This window comes from Pan troglodytes, chromosome 5 (genome assembly GCF_028858775.2).
Source record: "Pan troglodytes isolate AG18354 chromosome 5, NHGRI_mPanTro3-v2.0_pri, whole genome shotgun sequence".
NCBI classification, from domain to species: Eukaryota; Metazoa; Chordata; class Mammalia; order Primates; family Hominidae; genus Pan; species Pan troglodytes.
The window spans coordinates 87238039-87263832 of NC_072403.2; the positions used below are offsets into that span (position 1 = coordinate 87238039).

Genomic DNA, 25794 nt, shown 5'->3' on the forward strand with positions numbered 1-25794 from the left:
AGAATGGATATTTTTATTAAAAAAAAAAAAAGTGTAGGTGGTATGGCAATACAAGCTAGTCTAGTAGTCAGCAAATTTCTCCATGAAAGCTGCCGAGTAGATGTTATCTACAGGGAGAGAGTACAAAGAGAGACTACATCCCTGACTGGAGGCTTGGAACATGATATTTGGTTACGATATTTGTCTCTCTTTGCTGCAGCATTTGCCAATTAACCTGTTTGTTAAATTTTCAGCACTCTCTGGATTACTCTTCAATAGGCAAATTTGTTTTGCCTTTAGATATGGATGGATATCACAGTTATACAAGTTTGATTTATAGTATGTAATATTTTCCTTGGGTAATTTCAAGAACTCCTTCAGACCCATAATACCATTCAGATGACCAAAAAACTCTCAACAAACTGTGTTAAGATGTCTCTATGGTACTGACTGAGTTTCATTCACTCATTCAAACCTGAGTCCCTATTAGGTGCTAGGCACTGTCTACAGGATGAGAATACAAAATGGAAAAATACATTGTTCATGCTACAAAAGAATTTACAGACAAGTGGGATAGAAAGTCACATTTATGAATAATTACAGGATAATATAATTTTAAGGCAGGCCGTAAGCTAGTACTTCTGGAAACTGAGAGAAGCATATATACCAGGTGGAAAAAGGAGAATCAAGGAAGACTTTCCATGTTAATAGGAACTGCATTTGAAAATGTGATAGAATAAGAAAAGGAAGGTCATTTCAGGTAAACTATTAGCATGTCACATTCCAGAAACTATAGTAGTTTGCCATGACTAGAGCATAAGGTAGGGGAGTGGTAGGAGATGTGGCTAGAAAAGCAGAAAGTAGCCTATCATGAAGAAAATTACACTCTATGTAAAGGCGTTTGAACAATATCCTGAATGCTAGACAGAAACAGCCATAAGAGAAATTTTAAATAAAAGAAGGAAACATTAAGACTAGCCTCTCAAAAAGAATCACTGTGGCACCAATGTGCAGAGAGATTAAAGAGAATGCCAGACAGAATGCCACCACAATAATCCAGGTGAAAAATGTTGAGAACTTAAACTAATAAAGTGGCAGCAGGAATACAAAAGACAGATTCACAAAAGAAAGAGAAGGTAGAATCTACAGAACTTAGTGCCTAGATATGGGATGAGGGCAAATACACTTAGGTTGATTTCCAGGGTTTCTGGCATGAAAAACCCTGTGGATGGTGATGCCACTCTCTGTAAGGTTTACCACTGCTTTTCATGTCACTAAATCAAAAGTCAGTTCTCAGGCCGGGCGCGGTGGCTCACACCTGTAATCCCAGCACTTTGGGAGGCCAAGGCGAGCGGATCATGAGGTCAGGAGATCGAGACCACGGTGAAACCCCGTCTCTACTAAAAATACAAAAAATTAGCCAGGCCTGGTGGCGGGCGCCTGTAGTCCCAGCTACTCGGGACGCTGAGGCAGGAGAACGGCATGAACCCGGGAGGCGGAGCTTGCAGTAAGCCGAGATCGTGCCACTGCACTCCAGCCTGGGTGACAGATCGAGACTCTGTCTCAAAAAAAAAAAAAAAAAAGAGTCAGTTCTCAGTCCTGCTCTTCTGTGAACCATGAGCAATAACATTTGGCATGTTGTTTACAAGCTCTTCCTTTGATTCCAGGATACCAGTTTCCATGTTTTTGTCCTACCTCACTGGCTGCTCCTTTTCAGTCTCCTTTGCTAGTTCCTCCTTAGCTCCCCAGCCTCTAAACACTGGAGTGACTCAGGGATCTTCTTACTTTTCTTTGACCTATAAATCACTCTTATGATTTCATCCTATCTTAGGCCTTTATACACCATCTATGCTAATTAGGCCTTTATACATCATCTATGCTGATTAACCCTCAAAATGTGTAACTCTAGTCTCAACCTTCCCCTTGAACTCTATATTTGTTTGCCTACTCATTATTCCCAACTTGGATGTCTAATGGCATCTCATCCTAACAAGTCAAATATTGAACTATTTATTCTGCTTCCCCCACCACATCCTCTTACTAGCATACTTAAAACCTCATTTTCCTACAATCTTCCCCATCTTGAAAAATGACAACTCCATCCTTCCAGCTACAAACCAAAATATCTTAGTTATCTTTGATTCTTCACTTTCTCTTACACCCCATATATCAATTGCATGAGAAAATTCTTTTAGCTGTACTTTCATAAATATATTCTATATCTAACTGCTTTTCACTGCAACCATTCTACTGTGACCACCATCATCTCCTGCTTGAATTACTTGCAATAGCCTCTTAACTGGTTTCCCTGTGTGATATTGTGATTTACAGTAAGAAATACATATTTAATCTTTGCTCCCAGTTTCCTGGTACAGAGCTCCTTAAAAAAACTCTTACAGTCTCTGAGTGATGAGTGTCTTTCATATGCTAATGACACAATTGGTGGTTGGTGCCCCCTAAATAGCTTCAGGATGGAAGCGGGTCACTAGAAAGACCAAGGCATGAATAGACCTGTGGGAAGGGGAAAGGGACTGAAGGTTGAGTCCCAGGAGGCAGAGTGACTGAAGACTGAGCTGATCACCAACGGTCAATGATTGAGTCAATCATGTGTACATAATGAAGCCTTCATGAAAACTCAAAAAGACAGGGTTCAGAGAGCTTCCAGATAGCTGAACACATGGAAGTGCCTGAAGTGTGGCACCCCAGTGAGCACATGGAAGCTCTGAACCCCTTCTCCAAACATCTCCTTTTACATCTCTTCCATCTGGTTTTTCATCTGTATCCTGTGTAATATCCTTTATAATAAACAGGTAAACGTAAATAAAGTGTTTACCTGAGTTCTATGAGCCGCTCTAGCAAATAAAGCAAACTCAAGGAGGGCGTCATGGAAACACCAGTTTATAGCAATTTGGCCAGAAGTACAGGTCGCAGCCTGGGACTTGCAATTGGCATCTAAAGTGAGAGGCAATCTTGTGGGACTGAGCCCTTACCCTGTGAGATCTGATACTATCTCCTAGTAGATAGTGCCAGAATTTAATGAAATTATAGGACACCCAATTGGTGTGTGCTGGAGAATCTGGTGTCAGAACTGGATGGTGTGTAGGGAAAAATTTCCACACATGTGGTGTCAGAAGTGTTGAGTGGTGTGTGAGACTAGGAAATATGCTTTGGCTTTTTCCTATCAGAAATACCCTGCTTTACTCTTATTTACCAGGCAATATTCTCCACGTCAAGGCCAGAGTGACTCTTCTTAAACATAAGTGAAATAATAACACCTATCTGTGCAAAACTTTTCAATGGCTTCTCACTAAACTGAGCGGAGAAGCCAAAGTTCTTATAGTGCTTCATGTGATATTCCTCCTAATATTTCCCAATACCCTCATCTTCTACTATTCTTCCCCCTCTACTTCAGCCATACTGGCCTCTTTGTTGTTCCTCAAACACCTAACTAAGCACATTCCTCAGGACCTATGCTCCTACTATTTCTTCTGCCTGGAACATTCTTCCCTCACATATCAATATGGTTCACTCTCTTCCCTCTTTTGGTTCTTTATTCAAATGCCATTTTACTGAGGCTTCCCCTGGCTACCCTATTTAAAATTATAAACCATCAACCCTTCCTTCATTTTTCTTCATAGGATTTTTTACCATTTAACATACTTCAAATGCAGCAAATTAAGGAGTTAAAGGGAGATGGGAATGGACATTGGCAATAAGCATGGACCCTTCTTTTTAAACAGATTGTGTGGAAAGAGAATACAGGAAACTACAGGAAACTAAACAAGAGGTCAGATGGCTAAAGTATGAATCCCACCTGTGTGACTAAGCAGAAGACTTAATCTGAGATTCAATGTCCTCATCCAAAAAAAAAAAAAAATGGAGAGAATAATAATGTTACCCTTGTTAAGTGTCACTGTATCAACCAACATGATGTATGTAAAACTCTTAGCAGAGTATACTCTCAAAAAATGTTAGTCATTATTAATAGTTTTATTATGAAATACAATTAAGCCAGACACAGTGGCTTGCGCCTGTAATCCCAGCTACTTGGGAGGCCGAGGCAAGAAGATCACTTGAGCCCAGGAGTTTGAGGCTACAGTGAGCTATGAACATTGCCACTGCACTCTAGCCTGGGCAACGGCAAGGCCCCATCTCTATTTTTTTTAAAAAAAGGCCAGGTGCAGTGGCTAACAATGCTTGTAATCCCACTACTCTGGGAGGACATGGCAAGAGGACTGCTTAAGGCCAGGAGGTCAAGAGCAGTCTGGGCAACCAAGCGAGACCCCCATCTCTAGCAAAAATTTAAAAATTGGCCAGTCCTGGTGGCATGCGCCTATAGTCCTAGTTACTCAAGAGGCTGAGGTGGAAGGGTTGCTTGAGCCTAGGAGTTTGAGTTTGCAGTGCGCTACGACTGTACCACTGCAATGAAGCCCAGGCAACAGAGCAAGACCTTGTCTCTAAAAAAGAAAAATAAAATAAAAATAAAAGGATATTTTTGTTTTTTAAGGAGAAACCAAAACACATTTATATGCTGAACAGAGATGGAAAAAAGAGGTTGAAGAAAACAAGAGGAAGATGGTGATATTCAATACTCCTATAACTTTTTTTTTAAGTATCAGCAAAGCCACATACCTAACTCACTTTTCACATGAAAAAACATTAATGACTTTCACTATGAAATCAAGTTGGATTCAATATTATTATAATCAATATAAAAATGCAAACATTAATTCCAGTGCCTAAACTACTACTCTCACGTCTATGAGATCTAGCTCTCATCCTGATGACATACCATTTCACCACCAGATAAATCTTCCTCTAACCCTGTGTTGCAGAGACTGCTAATAGCAACCCCTCGCCTCAATTTCTATTCTATCTTTCTTTCACAATACAAAAGTCTCACTTACTGAGAACCTTGTTATCAGAATGAAAACATTTTCCAGCCTCCCTTGTAGCTTGTGTGGCCTTGTTACTAAGTGGAGGTGGTACATGACAGTTTTCAAGAACCTTCTTTAAAAGGCCTTTATCTCTTTGTTCATCCCTTCTTCCACATTGCTACCGTGAAAAGGCAGTTAGAACCCTAGCTTCCATGCCGAACTGTAAGCATGAGAGCCAGTTCCTAAGAATGGCTGGGCAGTAAATGATTAGATCAAGTGAAGACTCAGTAAAACAGAACCTCCATGACAGCTTCACACTATGTTCCTAAGGCATTTTACATGAGAATGAAAATCATAATTACTCATTGCTCAACCCACTCCTAACTGATAGTGTAGCAATCATGTCACTTCCCTCGTTTAATATATTCATTATCAAATACTCAAGACTATCCACAATCTAGCACCAGCTAATTTGCTCTTACTCCTATTTTATCTATACACTTTTTGATTTCCTGCCACTAGATCATTGTTCATATTAATCACCTTTCTTGGAATGCATCCAAACCTCCCCTAAAGAAGTGCTATTTATCAAGTACCAGCTCAAAGCCCACTTCCTACACAGCGTTCCATGGTCATTAGAAATAGATGTGATTGCATCCTCCTTTGAACTACCAAAGGATATTCTTGCCTGTGCCACTCACCTAGCAATGCTTAGTTTTCTTGTTATTGTGTCTCATCGTCCCCAAAAGATGCCAAGCTCCTTAAGAAGGTCCTCTGCTCCAAAAAGGTGTGTGGGGGGGTGGGCAGGGAGGGAAGTCCTGTTCCCAAACTTTCCCTATCTCCCACTATTCCCAGAGATGCACTTTGAAGAAAATGTATGAAGACAATGTCCAATGTTGATTAAAATCCTTTATAAATTTAACTCAGCTTATGAGTTTTCACCATCAAATAAAACCACAACACCCTTTATCAGCTAAAATTCAAGGGTAGCCAGACATAATGTCCAGACCTTAATAAAACCTTTTGGGCCTAACAATCCTTTATTTTTTGAATAAAATTGTTACCACGGGTTGTAACAACTTTATTCAAAAAATAAAGTTCACACTAAAGCACATAGTTCCTATCTTTAGAAACAAAAGAGGCTACCAAGTGGAAGACAAGCTACAGTTCTCTCATTTTGAAAAATTAATGCTTACTAATGTCAAGAGCATACAAGGCACAGTGCAAACTACAATGATAGTCTGGAGACTTGCCCATTAGCTAAAATCCAAGACAAAGAACCAGAGGCAAAATAGAACAGATGTAGATGAGCAGATAGGAGATATCACATTCTCAGCTTTGTTTTGCTACCACTGTAATTGTTCACCTAAGTCAAACTGGCATTTCTTCTTGGTAATTCTAAAAATACATTCTATTCCTAAGAAACAGACTCAGAATTTAATGCAGTGGGAAAGGAGGAATTTGAAAGATGTGCATTTTTTACACTATATAGGAAAACGACTGGAAAACTTCCATTTTGAATGTAAATTTGTCAAAAAGGAAATCAACATAAGACCTAAACAGGTCATTCAACAAAATGCTGAGTAATAAGGTAAATCATTTTAAGTATTAATCAAATTAAGTTAAAAATCGTATTTTAAGTACTCCCCCTTGAACTGATTATTCCACACTAAATGATTTATCTGAAGTCTTTTCGAGAGACCTTAATGAAGACAAAAGGTAAGTAAAATAAAACTTTCAAAAGCAACTTTCTTTAGGCTGCCTGATTTTTGTCTGTGACAAAGAAATGAAGAATGATGTTCCTAAGCCAATATTAATGGTAAATTTTATATCTACTAAATCTGTACAAAGACAGAACCTAAGCAATTGCCAGGGATCATTACACCTATCTTGAACAATTATTGAGGACTAGAACATGTAAATTAAACACAGCTATTTGTGTAGCAAATGCTAACTTTGCTGGTATGATTCATTAAAACTCTAAGTCATGGGCAGGCAATTTTTTTCTGTAAGAGGCCAGAAAGTAAATACTTCAGGCTTTGTGGACCCAGAAGCATGGTCCAAGATATTAGGTATGTAGGTTCTTATGTAACAAGAGAGAAAACAAATTTGCAACAATTTTTATTGATAAAATTCAAAATGCAACAATAATATGTACAATTTTTTGGTAATATAGGTCTACTAATACTAATGAGAAGAATGGAAATTTTGGAGGAGACGTTTCTCATAATTGGGATTCAAAGTTAGTGCTCTCCTATCATCAAATCGGTTACAAATGTTCATCTGTTAAATGTTCCTGGGCCACGCAAAACATTCCAGCTGGCCATATTTACTTTCGCATTCCTTGCTCTAAGTACTAACATTACTTGAGAAACAAGTTAAAACACCACAAACCTTAATTTCCAAAAGTCAGCTTCTAAGTAACTAAAATCAACTTGAATATTAAAACCTTAAACTTTTTAACATAAAAGTGCCTAATCTTTAACGATAATTTATATAAAGCAACTTATTCTTCCCTGACTCTTAGCTAAAGCCTAAGTATAACAAAGATTGCTAAATACAGATGAGAAATTTAATCTCCTTAAAAATCTTATAATCTAATAATTCAATTTAGGAGTAAAAACATACATAAAAATTTTTATCAGAAACTAGGACAACAGAAAATAATCAGGATTAAATAATCGAGGGCAGTAAATAAAATAAGGTGAAGAAGAAAGTTGAGAGTTTATCAAACGTGGGGAATGGGGAGCTAATTCACTAAGATCTCATGAAAATGTACCTTAAATGTTTTTGGCAACACTAACTTGAAGTAAATGTTTAGTTTTTAAACTTAGTCTGAATAACAACCTAATCTGACTTAAACCATAAATTTAAAACTATGTAACTTCACACTGATACTTTTACAAAAGTTAAGAATAACCTCACTATATTTTTCAAGTAACCTCTGTATCTCAGTCTCACCAACAAGGGTCCTAGACTAGAAAATCAGTGCCCTTTGAAAGATGTGCCTGACTCACAATTGCCAAATTAAAGGAAATCTTCATTCCTTGCTCCTGATAATAAATGAAGATATTAAATATTTAAAATATTTTCTCGTGAATGATAAAGCAATTATGATTTTCTATTAGCCAAATTTTATTTAGATTATTGAAAATCTAAAAACCAACTAAACAAGACACATAAACCTAAAAAGTAGAGGAAATCTGCTACCAAATGTAAGCATTAAAATGTGAAAATATCTTTTTTTTCCAGGGGTGTCCAAGACACTTTTCAAAAGTAGTAATTTTTAATGTAACATTTCTGCGGGAATGAGAAAAATCTAGTGATTTTATACTTGAAAAAGTTTGGATTTTTGATTTTGGCACTTTAAGCTATATTAAAAAAGCATTTGGATTTGACAAGCCTCCTTTGCCCTAGTAATCTGAACTAAAATAGCAATGAAGGTTTTTTAAATAAAAAATAAAGTGTGAGTAACTTACAGTATGAAAGTGAATGTTGGTAAGAACCTCTCATTACCCATTTACAACTAGTGGGTAACAAAGGGTAGAGAACAAGCAGGAAACAAGTATGTGTGTTTGGGGAATTTCCAGACACAATTCAGAAGCATTTCTCTATATATTTAGCATCCAAACTTTAAAAATATATATGTGGATTCTGTCTGCACAACTGTATGTCAGTGTCAGTAAAAAATTCCCAATTATTCTTAATTTTCATTTCCTCCTGTTTCAAAGGCAATACAATTTAAACACATCCTGCTTTTCTAAAATCACATTTGAATTGGAAATCATAGAATTTTAGAGTTGAACAGCCTCTTAGACGCAGTCTAATCTGAATCTTTTGGCTCTTCAAGTAAAGAAATTGGACTCAAAATTATACCTAAGATCACAAAGTACAGAGTGACAGAGCTGGGATTTCAACCTTAATTCCCTGACTCTTCAGTGCCCTTTTAACCAGGCTAAGCTGCAGCAGATTCTTCAGGCAACTTGAAATCAGAATTACACGAGAGCCATTTGAAAAATTTCTATTTCGTCTACTACTTAGCGTGAAGAACCTTATTTTACTCCAAAACCCAAAGATTTTAAGAAAAGTTAAATATTTATTTTTATACTATAGTAAATACTAATGGAAGCTGAGTTCTGAAAATACTAATTTATATACAATTCCAAATTATTGCTATTTTCATCTTATTATCTTAAGAAGTTTAAATAAAATCATTCAAATTTCTGATGTTAAATTATTTTCTTTTACTTTACTAACATTGCAGTAAAAGGATCTTAGTGTAGGGTGAAAGCTTAAAGCTGGGAATCAAGACACCTGAGTTTCTGTCTCATTTTTTACAATACTCTCAACTAGTTTACTGTCAAATCTCAACCTCTCTATTTCTCTTCTCCTGATTAAGGATCAGGAGACAGATCCCTAGTGCCAGACATCTTATTTACATTGCTTCTAATTCTCACACCTTAGAAGATACGAATGATTCTACCTATTTTGCAGGAAACTGAAGCTCAGAGAGATTACGGAAATTTTCCAAGAAACTGAGCTGGTTAGTAGCTGAGCTGGAATTTAAAACCAGCTCTGCCTGACCCCAGCCAATGCCCATGTTCCTTGCATGACACCGCTTTGCCCATATCCTAATATAATGTGGGATCCCAGTATGGTTAGAACAAGTACTACATTTGCAGGACTATTAGGGAGACTAAGGTGATAAAACAAACTAAAATACATGCTGAAAAAAAATACTGTAACTCTCTAGTTATTAAATTGAGAATGAATTTTTAGTAAAAAACTTTAAAACTAGTTATTCTATAGATACTATTCTTATTACTGTCATCAACACTGAAGTAAGCACTGTAGAATTACAAAATACATCAATCTTGCTTTTAGAGATAACACTGCAAATTAAACTGGAACCCCATCCCTATTTCAGTAGTTAAAAATAAAATTACTCTCAAAGTCCCATTAAATCACAAAGTATATTTATTAAAATGTGTGTGTGTGTGTGTGTGTGTGTGTGTGTATAAACAGAACAGAAGGAATCAAGAGAACTTGGTACTAGTTCCTGCCCTTTCAAATAGATTTAGAAAAAAAAAAAATTCTCAGATATGCAAGAAAAGATGAGAGATGCTTAATACTGGACACCTATAGAGTATATATTAATACAGTGTACTGTCAACCGTCTTCGCCCCTGCAGATAAAGATACTGTGCTTTCGACAAAGAAATGTTTCCCCAAGTTTTCCTGTCATGTCTTACACATTCAGCAAAGTTAGTATCAGTAAAATGTTTGGTAGACAGTGCACAACTTACTCCCTGAGTGTGGTCACTGGCTCTTTTTGTAAAAAAAAAACAAAAACAAAAACAAAACAAGACAAAACAAAAACCCAGCAAAGGTAGGGCACATTAATAAACGTAGCCTAAAAGCAAAACCAGAATTGAAGTTTCAGGTTATCTTTTATGTACATCTTGCCCTACAACTAAAAATATCGAATTAGCTCAAAATGAAAGTACTATGCACATTTGTCATAAGTCCTCATATGTGACCTGGTAACATGCGACAGCTTCTTTACATTAGAATCGTCAATACCTCTACGACTCTGGTTCTTTTCCCAACGATGGCCAAGGTGTTCATCTCTGTGTCTTGGGATACTTCCCACAAAGGTAATGGCACTTTGACCCTGTCAATTCACTCAGGGTTACATCTACCTAGTTACAATTGCCCCCCGCCCCCACTTCTCTTTTTACCTCCGTGAACAACCCCCACTAATCCCCCACGGAACCACACAAACCGCCCACTGAAGAAGCGTTCTCCACCTGACCTATCTTCTGCATTAAACGTTCATTCCGTCTCAGCTCATTCCGTGGATTTGCTCCTTCGTAAATCTCGAGCAAGACAAAGCTAGGACAAACCTGCAAATTCAGGAAACCCGCAGAAAGAGAAAGAAAAAACAGAGAAACAGAGGGAAGGGGGTGGTGGACGGCGCGGGGTCAGCCAGTCAACTGGATTCTGGGCGCTGGGAAAGAAGTGGAGTGGGCGCGTAGGACCCTCCTCCCGAGCAACGCCAACTCCCACCACAGCTCCCTCCCCTCACCTCGATCTCGCGGATGTTGTTGGAGGTGACAAAGATGCCAATGCCGATGGGAATGAAGATGAGACCGATGATGAAGAAAATAGGTAGCACCGTGCCAGCCGTAAGGATGGGCTGCCAAGCTGGCAGCCGTTGCTGTTTGAAGGCCGTGTTATCCGGTCTCCGAGTCTTCGCGGTGCCCCCCGGAGCACACGGGGGCCCACCGTCCACTTCATCCTTCGCGTTATAGTTCATCGCCATCGATCCCTGGGGCGCCGCTCCGCGACTTGCAGGTGGACCACCCAGGGGGCCCGCCGGCTGACCCTGACAGGAACCGCTCGAGCGCCGCTGCCGCCGCCGCCGCCGCCACCAGCGCCACCGCCACAGCCACCTCCGCTGTAGAGCGGAAGAGGCGGGACACTCTTCCGCCAAAGGCTGCTGACGGGAAGCGAAAGTCGGCTGGAGACGCCAGAGGGAGGGAGAGAGGGAGGAGGGAGAAGAAGGAGGGACAGGGGGAGGGGAAAGGGGAGGAGGATAGAAGCGGGAACGAAAAGGCGGACGCACCCTGATCATCTGTCCTGTGACGGGCTCAGCCATTGGATCGCGAAGCTGCGTTCGCGCATGCGTGGTCCTAGAGCTACGGTGACACTTCGCGCGCGGCGTAGGCGCACCTTCGCTCTGTTGGCCGTGGTTTAGTAAGCACACACCTGCCTGCTACTCTGGTTATCGTGGCGACGGCAGGTCTGGATTGCCAGACAGGTTTTTCTTTTTACCTCGAGGCTTTCTCTGAAGGGAGTCGGAGCATTTAAAAGGCGGCCTCAAGGTGGATTGAGTCGGGGGAGGATTAGCAGTATTTGCTTAGGTTGTAAAACCGCGACTTTATCTAATAAATCGCCATTCAAGGTGCAAATACAAACTTGGAACAGAGGTGCGTGACATGTACCCCTTTTGTCCTAAAGTCAAGAATCAATAATGTGACTTAGCCCTATTATCTTTGCCTCTAATTAAGCGATTCTCACTTATTCTTTCTCTATTGCTAATTCTCACGTTACTTTTCCCCTTCTTTTCTGTGTCCACCTTTCTCTTTTGCGCATTGATATAGGAGGTGTTTTGTAATAGGCTGTAGCTTTTTCTCTTACTGTTATAAAAACCAGGACATATAGCATTACTACAAAATGAGATACTCCGTAAACACTTTAAAAGTGCCAGCTATTTAATGACCCAAGAAAATACTCGTGATATAAAAGGTGACTAAGTCAGGATATTAGAGTAGTGTAGCGACTATAGAAGTACAATATAGAGAGCAACTAAAAAGTGAAAATGGTAACTCTGCTGACCGGATGAAGGATTTTTTTTTTCTGTTTCTTTGCACTTTTCTGTATTTTCCAAAATTTCTATAATAGGCGTTATGTTATTTGTAAAATTTAAACAATATATACAATCCATATTATACTGACATCTTTGAAATCCAGGCCAGAGAGTAAATCATATCATTTGAAAACAAATTACTTTTTTTTAGGCTTAGTCTGCAGTAATGCCTTAAAGAAGATAAACTGAGGAAAGAGAAAATAAAGAGTGCCTGGTCCTCATAATTTACCGTTAAGCCGGGCTCCGTGGCTCACGCCTGTAATCCCAACACTTTGGGAGGCCGAGGCAGGTGGATCACCTGAGGTCAGGAGTTCGAGACCAGCCTGGCCAACATGATGAAATCCCGTCTTTACCAAAACTACAAAATTAGCTGGGCGTGGTGGCCGCGCCTGTAATCCCAGCTACTCGGGAGGCTGAGGCAGGAGAATCACTTGAACCCGGGAGGCGGAGGTTGCAGTGAGCCAAGATCCGCCATTGCACTCCAGCCTGGGCAACAAGAACGAAACTCCATCTCAAAAAAAAAAAAAAAAAATTTACAGTTCAATGTTTTTTTTCAAAATGACCACAAGTCTCAAAAATGTGAGCCAATCACATGTTTACTAGGCAGAGTTTAGAGTGATATAATACTTGCTGCCTTCTAATAACCGACTTGCTTGGGTTTGCTCTTACATGACATTCATGCTCAAATTCTTAGCACTACTGACATACTTAGGTCTATATTTTGTTTTGATCTGTTAAGTTTACCTTCAACCCCAGGCTCAAATGGAAAACAATCTATCACAGTTAGTGGAGAAGGCTTTGAGTCCTTTTATTTTGCTAAGTTCTGTTAGTAAAAATGTATGCCACAATATGGGCATATTGCGAAAGTACATATAAGGCAGGTTTTTCCTCCCCATTTCTGCCTATATCATCATTCCCGCTAAATTTGATAATTATTTAACTGATCTGCTATTCCAGCACTCTGTATATATGGTCATTTTACCTTCATTTTTTTGTTTTTGTTCTAGTGATCTGAGTGATTGTGATGTATTTATCTGCTTCCTTTTTCTTTATTTTTGTTTGTTCATAGGAAAATGAGTTAATCCCTTGTCTCTTTTTTTATTAGAAATTCGATTTTGACTGAAACATTTACAGAATTGAAACCTCCTGAGATTCTTCTCTAAAACTTCACATTTTCAGATGAGGTCCACATGGATGAAATTGCTTTTCCAGATCTCTTGATATCCCTCCATTTCATTTTCCACTACTGTATTCTTCCACAATATGCATCTTTACCCAGCTGAAACATTTTTTTCAGTGTCACATTATTATCCCAGGGAACTCACAATTTTGTGATGTTCTTGGTTACATTATTTTATGAAGTCGTTACTAGGTGGTTTTTCATTTAATCTGCTGAAGTAGGAATTTTCAAAAGAAAGCGTCATTCAGCATTTCTAGGGCAACTAAAGAGAATAGTTCTTACAGTGGACTACCATTTATGCATTTTCAAACTGATTGCTAGGAGCGACTGGTGTGTGTTTGTGTGTATGTATGTTGATACATTTAGATTACATTTATATTGTTCAAATGATTGTTCATGTGCTGATTCTTGGTAAAAGTGGAATTCATGTGGCTAAATGACATTTATTAATGCTATCAGATTAACATTCTAAGTATGCAGTCAATGCACGAGCCCCAGTATAAAAGTGAATCTAAAATGATAGAACAGATGCAAGCCCAACAATCTGAAAAGGTGTGTATATTTAGCCTTTGGTTGGGAAGTTTTATACAATTTTCATTTTTTAGTTCAGTTGCTGTGTTGTGCCACTGAATTCGGTAACCAGAAACATCTAAGAAAAAAATACAGAAGAGTAACTATTGGGTATCCCTGGGAACAAGGAAGAGAAAACTGCAACTGGTCTTTTCATTGCCTAACCAAAGTAGATTTGCCACACAAATTTGCTTGTTGGGTTCCTTTTATGTTGGGTGCTGCTGTAGGTCTCTAGCTTCTAACCATATTCAAACCATTTCATTCACATCTGTAACAAGGATATTTTAAAAAGTTGAAGAGGGCTGAGAGATGTGCCATAGTTTTTACCATCATGAGTTTCAGAGAAAGTTCTTAGTGACTGGAAATGGTTTGAATTATTTTCAGTGGCTGGGTCATATTTTTGCAGGAACAACAACAACAAAAATACCTTTTCCTTTTAAGTTGACCATGGCAGCTTGGTGGAACTGCAAAATGTTCATTTTTAATTATCTCAGAGGACTTTTAGGAGAAAGAGTGATGTAGAAATTGTATAATAAACTTCATTTCCTGTATTTATTGCATCAGATATTGATTCAAACTGGCTTTTAAAAATTACTTTTTAAAATTGAATTTTTCCTGATTTTTGTGTAGTGTACTTATTGAATACTTTCAGTTAGATATTTAGGAAAATCCCTTTGTTCTCACATTGACAGATTGACTGATTAGCCTGAGGTCATAGGTGTTGTGATAGAAAATCTTGCAAGTTCTTGAATAGCCAGTCAGTCATCAGAAATACAAGTCAAGCAAGATATTTTAATGGTTAGCGTCATTAGAGGAAAGAGCAATTACACCAAAATTCTTTAGTAGACAGCCTAAGAACTTTGTTGTGGATGGAAATAAGGCTTCATTTCTCATAATTCCATACTTTTTGGTTTTGGTTTTTTGTTTTTTTTGAGACGCTGTCTCACTCTCTCACCCAGGTGGGAGTGCAGTGGCTCACTGCAACCTCCACCTCCCAGGCTCAAGCGATTCTCCAACCTCAGCCTCCCAAGTACGTGGGACCACAGGTGCGTGCCACCACAGCCAATTAATTTTTTGTATTTTTGATAGAGACAGGGTTTTGCCATGTTGCCCAGGCTGGTCTCGAACTCCTGAGCTCAGGCACTTGGCTTCCCAAAGTGCTGGGATTACAGGCGTGCCTGGCCAATTCCATACTTTAAATGAAAGAATGTGATTCTCACAAGACTTCAGACTTCATGGCTTCCACTGCATAGAATCTCTCAGTTGATTACATCCCCATGGCACGTATTTTTTCATTAGGTGCCATCAATTATAGATAAGGTCTTTTTTTCAGATATGATGTTGCCATCTCTAGGATAACAGCCAACTGACATGTTACATGTATAACAGTTAATTTCTTTAAAAAGGGGAACAGAAGAGGAAAGAGGCTTAGTTTACTCCAAGAGAATCATCAAGGATACAGGAAAGTAGATATTTTAAATATGTTAATTCTTTTTTTTTTTTTTTTTTTTGGAGACGGAGTCTTGCTCTGTCGCCCAGGTTGGAGTGTAGTGGCATGATCTCAGCTCATTGCTATCTCCGCCTCCCGGGTTCAAGCAATTCTTCTGCCTCAGCCTCCCGAGTAGCTGGGATTACAGGTGCCCACCACCATGCCCGGCTAATTTTTGTATTTTTAGTAGAGACAGGGTTTCACCATGTTGGCCAGGCTGGTCTTGAACCCCTGACCTCAGGTGATCTGCCTGCCTCAGCCTCCCAAAGTGCTGGGATTACAGACGTGAGCCACCGCACCCAGCCTAAAAACGTTAATTCTTTATAAATTATACGTTTGGACCATTTTTAGACTTGTTTTAAATTTATACTTTTCTATTTTTCCAAGTTTTAGAAAGCCAGCATGAGGGGGAGTTCATTTCATCATTTTTTTTAATACTTGAATCACTTGAGTCATTAAAATAACTCCAACATATTCATGAAGGATCTTCACAAAATGGACTTAAATGTGAAAGTCGGCTTTTGTTGAGCCTCAGAAATCAAATACATTGGGCCAGGCGTGGTGGCTCACGCCAGTAATCCCAGCATTTTGGGAGGCTGAGGCAGGCAGATCACAAGGTCAGGAGATCGAGGCCATCCTGGCTCAAATGGTGAAACCCCGTCTCTACTAAAAATACAAAAAATTATCTGGGCATGGTGGCATGTGCCTGTAGTCCCAGCTACTCAGGAGGCTGAGGCAGGTGAATCGTTTGAACCCAGGAGGCGGAGGTTGCAGTGAGTCGAGATCCCCCCACTGCACTCCGACCTGGGCGACAAAGCGAGACTCTGTCTCAAAAAAGAAAGAAAGAAATCAAGCACATTTTCAGTCAATAGCACTAAATATTTATGACAACAAAGGCAAAGACCAAGGGCTTCCCTCTGACCAGCACACCATAAGGCACAAGATAGGTTCAACAAACTGTTTCACAACATCATCTGTATTGTCACTGAATCTTCTGGGAGGAGAAATCTGCACTCACTGTCTTTGCTTCCTTAACCCAGTCACTCAGTAACCCACTGCTCCCTGACTTCACACCCCACCTCCACTCTAACTGCTTTGCTAGTTAATCCCCACTCATCCTTCAAGATTCAGGTCAGTAGCCAATTCGAGGAATACTTATTTGACCCCTTTGGTGGAGTTAAGAGCTACTTTCAGAGCTCGAGGTAATGTATATATGACGTCTGTCCTTGCACTTACTGTGTAGTATTGAAAAATATCTGTTTATATCTGTCTTTGTTACTAGATATAAATGAATTCCTCAAGGTCAGAGACTGTTTTTATTCATTTCTACATCTCCAACACCTGGCAAAGTGCCTAGGCCATAAAAGGTACTTGATAAATCTTGTTGAACTGACCTGACCTACTCTCAGTGAACCCACATTTTAGTGGGAGAGACACCTTGCTGACAACTGAAATATTATGTAATGAAGTCAGTGCCACACAAGATATGTGTTCAAGGGGTTATAGGAGCTCTGAGGAGGTACCACATGTCATCCGCCTTATGATGTCAAAAACTAAACTGTGAGGAAATTGGAAATAAGGTCAGAGTTACATTGTGGTTCTCCATGTAGGAAAATAGAGAAAAGAGAGTCTTATGCTAATATTACATGTACTATAAATGCTAAGCAAGACTGTGTACTCTGGGTGATCATGTTCTTTTCCTCAAGCATGATCTCATCATATTGTGGTGACCATGGAAACAGACATCTCTGGTGCCCTCCATTTCTGGGAGATAATCAGTTTGTTGTCTCACTGCCGACTTGTGTCAGTGCTCCACGTGGGCACCAATACATGCCCCTTTGTGAAGCAAAAATGAGCACATTTCTCTCAATAAAGCAGTATAAACCATCTTGAGGCCTGATGAAACTCCTTTCTTTTTAAAGGCATACCTTCCCTTAGAATCAGTGATTACTAAAGGTCTTTTCTTATTTAATCCAGATGATCTGCCTCTGAAACCTTCCATGGGCACAGAAATTTCTGCAAGGAAAGCATCAGCAACCAGAATAATTTGGTGAGGAAGATTTGGCACAGAATACCCTGACTGAGGTATTGCTCCAAAAGGAGCAATCCTCTGGGGTTAGGAGTCAATTATTAGGTGCCTACAAAACACTCTGTTATTTCGACTAAACATGCCTTGCTGTAAAGGAGAAGAAAGAACTGTGCACTGAAAACCAGAACAGCCAAAAAAGAATGTGGCTGTGGTCATGGGAAAGGTCTTTGAATAACAGGGAAAAGGAGACAGGGCAGTTGAAGGAAGGATAAGAAAAGGCTACTTCCTAGCAGGAATTAATAAACTAATGTTTTTATTATTTAATAGAAACCCATTCTTTTCTTTCAAATAAGGCAGAGATAAGTTAGGATTGGATGTAGCTATATAGATCCCTATTTCTGGCACAGGCTGATAGCAATAAAGGAAGTCAGAACACAACCCCACTCTCACCCACATCCCACTTTGCAAAAACCATGACCCAAATGCCTCTGTAGATACTGGGCTGTGGACTGCTGGCAAAGCCTCAGGAGCCTTTGCTCTACTGAGTGATCTACCTTTAGATTGACAGCAGCGGCTGTGGAGTAACATCTGAATGTTGATTGACAGTGCAGTTTGTGGGAATAAAGCAGGGAGGGAAACCCTTTAACCAGTTTCCATTTCTTGGTGTCTTAAAGTTTTCATCTTACTAAAGAATCAAACCGTGGTGTAATCCAGAGGAAGAGCATCCCTCATCCTGGCAGCCCTGCTATACCACATCTGCCTATCCATAGTGAAAGACACCATATTTTTAAGAAAATATGAAATGCAGAGATGAAAACTATTTTAGAGCAAATGATTTTAAATAAAAAGAAGGTTGCATACTAATTTTAAATGATTTTAATTTTCTGAATATTATGTTCCAACTCAAGATATTGCACAATGCTTTAATATTACACTTGTTATTTTTCTCACACTGGTGAGATTTTGATAAACATAGTTGACTTTGGAAGTAACAGAGAATGTTTTCATTGGTTAAATAATTTCAATGACCTGTGAGGAACTGAAAGCAAGCTATATTACATTCATATAAAAGATAAGTACATATCCATAAATTCACTTGGATTCAATGAAAAATAATAAACTTCTCGTGTACTTAATAAAACTTGAAACAAAATTTTAAATGGTGCAAAAATAGAATGTATTTCTTAAAGTTTTGAAAACCCTTAGACCTAAAAGAATTCTAAGAATATCTGGCCACATTATAAGCCTCTTATTTGTAAAAGCTAACACTTGATAATTTTAAAACAAAATCTAGATTAAATAAATATAGTTCTGCATTATTAAAGTAACAAAATCTATGATGGTAAGGTAAAATTTCCCTAAATAATATAAACAAAAAACAACACCAGAAAGCAAATGTATCACGTTATGGCATCGATAAACATTTCTGTTCAAATGTATGGATCTACAGCATTTTCTCTAGGTAACACACACAGTTGTTATCACATTATTATGGAATAAATGCTGAAAAATTAAGAAAAAAATACTAATGGTACTAGGCCAAAGTCAATTCCAAAAAAACTCAATTCTTATAAACTTTTATTATAGTGATTTTTACTGTATTACAACACTTTTTTTCTCTTTTTCCTTTGCTTTGTGATTCATATTTTTAGCAGAGGCATAGCACTGGAGATAAAGAAGGGGAAATATGCCTCAGGTGCCAGTTGCGTTTTTTTAACTTCCGTTTTGCACTTTTGCTATTTTTAGACTTGTTGCTCATCAGATTCATTAACACACCCTACTTTTCCTATGTTTTTTTTCTTCATTTCCAGGAAAACTCAACCACAGCATTAGGAGAAAAGGCAAAAACTTTACATTGCCTGATACACCACTTATTCTTGCTCTGCCACTGATTTGTAGTAGCTGTGTATTACTGCAGTAGCGTTGTTGTCTCTATTAATGCTTAGAGATTCCACACCATGAATTTTTTTATGGTCATCCTAAGATACAATGAATTCTTCACATTTTGTGAAAATTATAGGCATCTGACAGCTGGTGTATTTATCTACCATCTTCATCAAACTCGAATAATTTATAAAATACTTGAGAAAAGATCTCTACCAAAGATACCCTCATGAAACACTCTCTTATCAAAAAGAAAAGGGTAAAATTATGGATTAGTTCAATTGTACCTTGAACTAGAAACACTGATTATGATTATATTTCAGAAAAGTTATAATTATTTCATTAAAAATGATTCCCATTTAGAATGATGACTGGAGACTTACTTACAAGAAAAGATAGAGAAATTTTATGAGCCTAGGATTGTGCCAGGATTGCCTGTGAGGGCAGTTTTTTCAATTGCATATGCATGTTGAGATGGGACTATTTATGATCTTATTTCCTTATTCATTAGAGAAGGAGATGACCAGTGTTTTCTGGGGTTTTTTTGGTTAATTTTGCATATTCTCTTATTTCAAAATTAACCTAATTAATTTTATTCATGTGTCACCCAGATTGCATTTGGGTTTAAACAGAGGACTTAATCATAGCGTGGACAGAAAAAGCTCACCATCTATCTAAATGACTCTGATTGCACCATCATCCTCATTGTTCTCGTAAGTTCCAAATTCATTATAAATTCAGGGAAAAAACCTTCAAATCCAAATATACATACATTTCTTATAGTATTTTAATTTAAATCAAGAAGTATTTAAAATCTTATCCTCTAACATTTTCACTATTAGTATAATAAAATTCCCACAAGTTGAGAAAGTTATTTGCTTCAAATACTAATCTAATATATCAAATAATTTTGCCATCAGAGGTACAAACATTGGCAAATAGGATACTTAACTGTGAGTCAAAAAATATAACAGTACTAACTAAAACACTTTTCTAATTGAAAATGTCATTACAGTCAACATTTTCAGAAAACAAAACCCAGTAACAATTCTAAAAAATCACACATACACACTCCAGTTTTCTTAGTAACCAAAATTCTGGAAGGTTATGTGATGTTTTCACAATCGTTCAAGCTATGGCAAGCCTACTGTAACATTTACTTTAAAAAATTAAAAATAATTTTAACATCATATAATTTATAATACATGTTGAAAATGATTTGCCAATTCCCCAAGGTGTAACTTAAAACCTTCCAAGGTTACATAGGGGAGGGAGTCCATCATTAATTTTTCTATTCCAGAGACTCAGTTTGGATGCCCGTGTGTGGGCTTCTAAAGCTGAGCACATCCTGTGAACTAGAGAAATGGGCCAGCAGTCCTCCTTGTGTGGCTTTTAGTTATCCTTGTGACACCCAGAAGCATTCTCTCTTTAATTTCAGTAAAGTTACATGATAAATGACTTCCACATTCAGAAACTGATGTATCAACTCTTAATTTATCTTTAAAGTTATCTTTAAAGACCTTACTAAAAACATGTCCATATTAACAGTCTTTAAAAAAAAAAAGTATATTACCAGGGTTTCAAGTAGACTTTAGATGCACATTTTCACATAAACCTAAATTCAACAGTAGCTCTGACGTTGAGATTTGAGTAATGCATGTTGTGCTTTTCATCTTCAAAGAATATATTCTCTGACCTACCTGTAGTTACGAAAATCTTTCAAAATCAAGGGGGAAAAAGTAATCGATCCTGAGATTTCTTGTACTACTTTTTCTTTCTGGGTTTTGGGGGTTTTTGTGTGTGTGTGGGTTTGTCTTTGTTTTGAGACAGAGTCTCACTCTGTCACCCAGGCTGGAGTACAGTGACACAATCATGGCTCCCTGCAGCCTCCATCTCCTGGGCTCAAGTGATCCTCCCACCTCAGACTCCCAAGTAGCTAGGACTACAGGCACGTGCAACCAGGCCCAGCTAACTTCTTTTTTTTTTTTTTAAGACTCTCACTGTGTTGCCCAGGCTGATCCTGAACTCCTGGGCTTAAGCGATTCTCCCGCCTTGGCCTCCCAAAGTGCTGGGATTACAGGCACGACCCACCATGCCCAGTCTTATTTTTTAAAAAAGATCCTGACATTTTAGGTCTGTTTTTATATTCAAGTTTTGATTGGATTAGATTGTGAGAACTATCTTTATTTCACAGTCCTTATTATAAGTCTTATACATACAAGTAAATAATGCAATCAGAAGTGTAATTGAACTGTCAGTCGAAGCTGTTCTTATTGCCCTTACTGGTTAAACTGGTACATCTCCTTTTATGAATTTGTTCTACATAAAAATCATTTCATCCAAGGTTTTTGGCCCAGAACACCAGAAAGAGCAACTTTAGAAACTGATTTTTAGTATTTAAAATTAAGCTTTTAAGTCAGAGCATTATTTGTTAGTATTGAACCATGATCAGAACCATAGCATTGTACAAGCAATAGTAGAACCTCTTCCAGAATCTCCTGCTTCTAAGTTTTACCTCTTGAATTTACCTCAGGAAATATAGTTGTACTTTCTTTTTTTCAGAATTAACAAATTGATAAAAAGAAAATAATTATAGGTTACCATTTCGAATGCAACAATACCAGTACTTTGAAGAACTGACAGCGTATTCCGTAGATATATGTGCCAGAGACTTTAGCAAAAAAAATCACATTACAAAATGTATTATAAAAAATAAGTTATACAGCATGTGCCCATAGACCTGAAAGCTTTGCAAAAAGAAATTTCTTTTGGCACATAGATTGAATTGCTCTTGCTACATATTTTCATATTATCAGCAAGGCCATTTTCAGCTTTTTACATTATATCCTTAAAAAAAAATCACTGGAAGTAGTAAAATATTTCCAGTAGTGATCAGTAGCATGGAGGACCTTAGTCATGATTGAGGGCTGTCCATTCAATAGGGATTCAGAGGTCGTACACACACCCAGTATGTGCTTGGTTTACCATTTCATCTGGAGTTCATTCGTAACTGGTGAATGATGATGCTTTCTATAAAGAGAAAAAAGACATGGCATTTTCAATTAAACTGAAACTGAGAATAAAGCTACATCATTTCACTAAAAGATCATAGATGTTAAATAACAAAACAAACAAAAACAGGTACATGAGGCTAATAGACTTTCCTGCATTACTATTCTTGGGCAACGTCTTTATATTGGCGTATGTACTTTACCTCGAAATTTCTTAAAGCCCTTTAGAAACTACGTCTAACGTTCTGACAATAGTAGATCAGTTTTAACCAAGGTAAGAACTGAAAACAAAGATAGTAATTACTATATACAAACCCCTTAATGAGAAACCAGACTATTTCCTAGATGTAACTCTAATCTTCAGCCAAATTTTCTGCTCTGAACAATATTTACACCTCTTCAATTTCTTTGTGTGTGTGTATGTGTGTGTGTGTGTGTGTGTGGATTAGTTTAATAAGGAGATATTATTTCTAAGAAGTCCATAAATATAGGTGACTCACTTTTATCTCTGCGTCTTTTTGCATAACTCTATATGTTTATTATTATTATTATTATTATTATTATTATTTTAGGTGGAGTCTTGCTCTGTCGCCCAGGCTGGAGTGGAGTGACGCGATCTCGGCTCACCGCAAGCTCCGCCTCCCGGGTTCACGTCATTCTCCTGTCTCAGCCTCCCCAGTAGCTGGGACTACAGGCGTCCACCACCACGCCCGGCTAATTTTTTGTACTTTTAGTAGAGACGGGTTTCACCGTGTCAGCCAGGATGGTCTCGATCTCCTGACCTCGTGATCCGCCCGCCTCGGCCTCCCTATATGTTTTAAAATATAAATTTATTCTTATAAAAATAAATTTAAACTAGATTGAGGTAGTAATTACAACAGTCCAGTACATTATGGATAATTAATATTTATATTTATTTGGCTGGTTTTTCTTTTATAGTAAACTTTATGCCTTAATGAACATTTATCAGTGTGACTCACTTCATTCAGTCATTGAAGATCTATTTATTGAGGCTGTATACTGTGCTAGGTAGGCATGGAACTACATGCATGATCAAAATGAGACAGATTCCTAACATCACTGAGATTATACACAGCAGGGGAAAGAAAATATTCAAACTTCAAATAGTTTCTTCACCCAAAAAATTTATTATTAGTACCTCCTTGTCAACATATGGTATATGTTGTGAGTGCAGAAACTTAGGGTTTATCAATAACATGAAGAAATTTCTACCTATTATTTTCACATCCATCCCAAATACCTAGTATTTAAGTTTTATTTTTACTTATGTAGTTAGTATATAAGTAAACATTAATTAAATCGTATTATTCCATAGACTTATAGGTTCATAGTAATTACACACAGTGCATGATTATCTGCCAAAAAGAAAATGTTTTCTTAATTTAGTGTCGTTAACTTTACCTCATGATGACCAATAGGTGGAGCTATTTCCATTTTTTCCCTCAGCCTTTTGGCTTGAATTTGAGGTAGATAAGAAAGCCAAGTAAGATGAACTATAGAATGTCTTATATACCTAAGAATATTTAGCTATGAAGGTTTTCTGAAGCTCTTAAGACATACATACTATATTGTACTATACCAGAAGCCCTTATAAACCATCTCGTTTTTTTCATTGAAAAAATGTTCCAGCTTCAACTTCAAATGCCTAAAAATATATCAAAATCTTCAGGCAAACAATTTTAAGTACTAATTAATATCATGTAGTTAAAAATTAGCATCCAAAATTAAAATGATGTTTCTCACTAATTTAAAAAAAAATTCTGCAGTAGATTCCAAATAGTAAAAAGACCCAAGTCTCAAATCGCCCTGGTAAAATTAAAGTATCTCCAATTTCCTTCCCTTAAGAAAGCATAGATAAAGAGTGAAATCAGAATTGTTCTTATTGTGGATGTAATTCAGAAATCTTCTGCCTTTGTTTCCACAGTACAAAATAAGGGTATTAGAGAGCATCTCAAAAATCCCTTTCAGGGTTAACATTTTGTATTACTACAATACCTTCTTTCTCCTTCAGTGTGCAGCAGTGGAAATTTACAAAATGCTAGGATTAAGGCAATTTAGAGTTGCCTTGTCTTAATCCTAGCATTTTGCACAACTTAGAGTTGCCTTGTCTTAATCCTAGCATTTCAAAATCTCCATCATAGTAATAAGGGTCCATACACAGAAGAAACAATGTCTTGGTTGGACCATAACATTTAATTACTGTACTTAAATTAGCAAACTCATAATCCATGCATCCTATGTATGCTAATGCTATTAAGTAGCATTAATGTGTTATTAAAACAAATGTCTCAGAAATACTTGATAATGCTAAGTAAGAGTTTATCTTATATAAATTGTACTTTAATAAAAGGTGGTATTTAATACTTATGTACATAAACTTTATTTAAAAGAATACAATTAAGCCCAAATTATGTTGTTTTATATGGAGACATACTTCATTTTATTTCTAGAGATAGTGAGATAAAATCTGTATGATACTGGCTCTATTAATTGAAACTTATTAAACAGATTTACTAAATCTATAGTTGCTTATTAGCTATGTTTTCCCCAAGTCTCTGCTGAACTTACTCAATAAGAATCACCTAGCCAATGCACAAAATTGTGATAAATTTTTAAAATATTGCTTTAAAGCCAGGCTTGGTGGCTCACACCTGTAATCCCAGCACTTTGGGATGATGAGAGGGGTGGATCACTTGAGGTCAGGAGTTCAAGACCAGTCTGGCCAACATGGTGAAACCCCATCTCTACTAAAAATACAAGAAATAAGCTGGGCGTGGTGGTGTGCACCTGTAATCCCAGTTACTCTGGAGGCTGAGGTGGGAGAATAGCTTGAATCCAGGAGGCGGAAGTTGCAGCGTGCCGAGATAGCACCACTGCACTCCAGCCTAGGCGACAGAGCAAGACTCAGTCTCAAAAAAAAATATTGCTTTAAGCCATTACATTTTGAAGTAACTCATTATACAGCAAAACTGTCTGAGGCACATGGAGTCCATGTTGCCAGCAAAAAAAAAAAATTAAATAAATTTTTAAAAATTAGTGCTTTGGGGTTTAATGCCATTATTTGTGTAAAAAAAAAAAAAGAGAGACTTGAATTCCCAAGTCTGTTCCTGTCTTTTTATATATAGTACAATAAAATAATGTTATAAATCTTATTGAAGTTACAGATTCAGTGAGCAAATTTTATTCCATCTCCTACTGTCTTCATTTCATCCCAGAACAAGATTCAACTATAGGTCATTTGGGGCCTCTAAAATAACCCCAGTAAAATCAGGTATAATTTTTCATAACTTTTCTTCTTACAGATCATAATTTTGCACAACTAT

General features: G+C 37.6%; 2 protein-coding genes across 5 annotated transcripts in view; both read right to left on the minus strand.

Annotated features, from left to right (window-relative positions):
* Positions 1 to 11820, minus strand: part of TMEM30A (transmembrane protein 30A) — a 32365-nt gene extending 20545 nt beyond the window's left edge. The window contains exons 1-2 of one of the 2 annotated variants that reach the window (XM_054686057.1): positions 11484 to 11566; positions 10944 to 11354 (exon numbers count right to left, since the gene is read on the minus strand). In XM_054686057.1, coding sequence (XP_054542032.1) covers positions 10944 to 11354; positions 11484 to 11516 — 444 coding nt within the window. In that variant the 5' untranslated portion in view covers positions 11517 to 11566. Of the gene's footprint in view, positions 1 to 10943 lie in introns of both variants that reach the window. The other variant, XM_001143816.8, reaches the window with a different exon arrangement.
* A 6596-nt stretch (positions 11821 to 18416) lies between these two features.
* The window catches only part of FILIP1 (filamin A interacting protein 1), a 200186-nt gene continuing 192808 nt past the window's right edge, over positions 18417 to 25794 (minus strand). The window contains exon 7 of one of the 3 annotated variants that reach the window (XM_001144104.8): positions 18417 to 22469. In XM_001144104.8, coding sequence (XP_001144104.1) covers positions 22429 to 22469 — 41 coding nt within the window. In that variant the 3' untranslated portion in view covers positions 18417 to 22428. The remainder of the gene's footprint in view (positions 22470 to 25794) is intronic. The other 2 variants (XM_016955868.4, XM_009451565.5) reach the window with 2 other exon arrangements.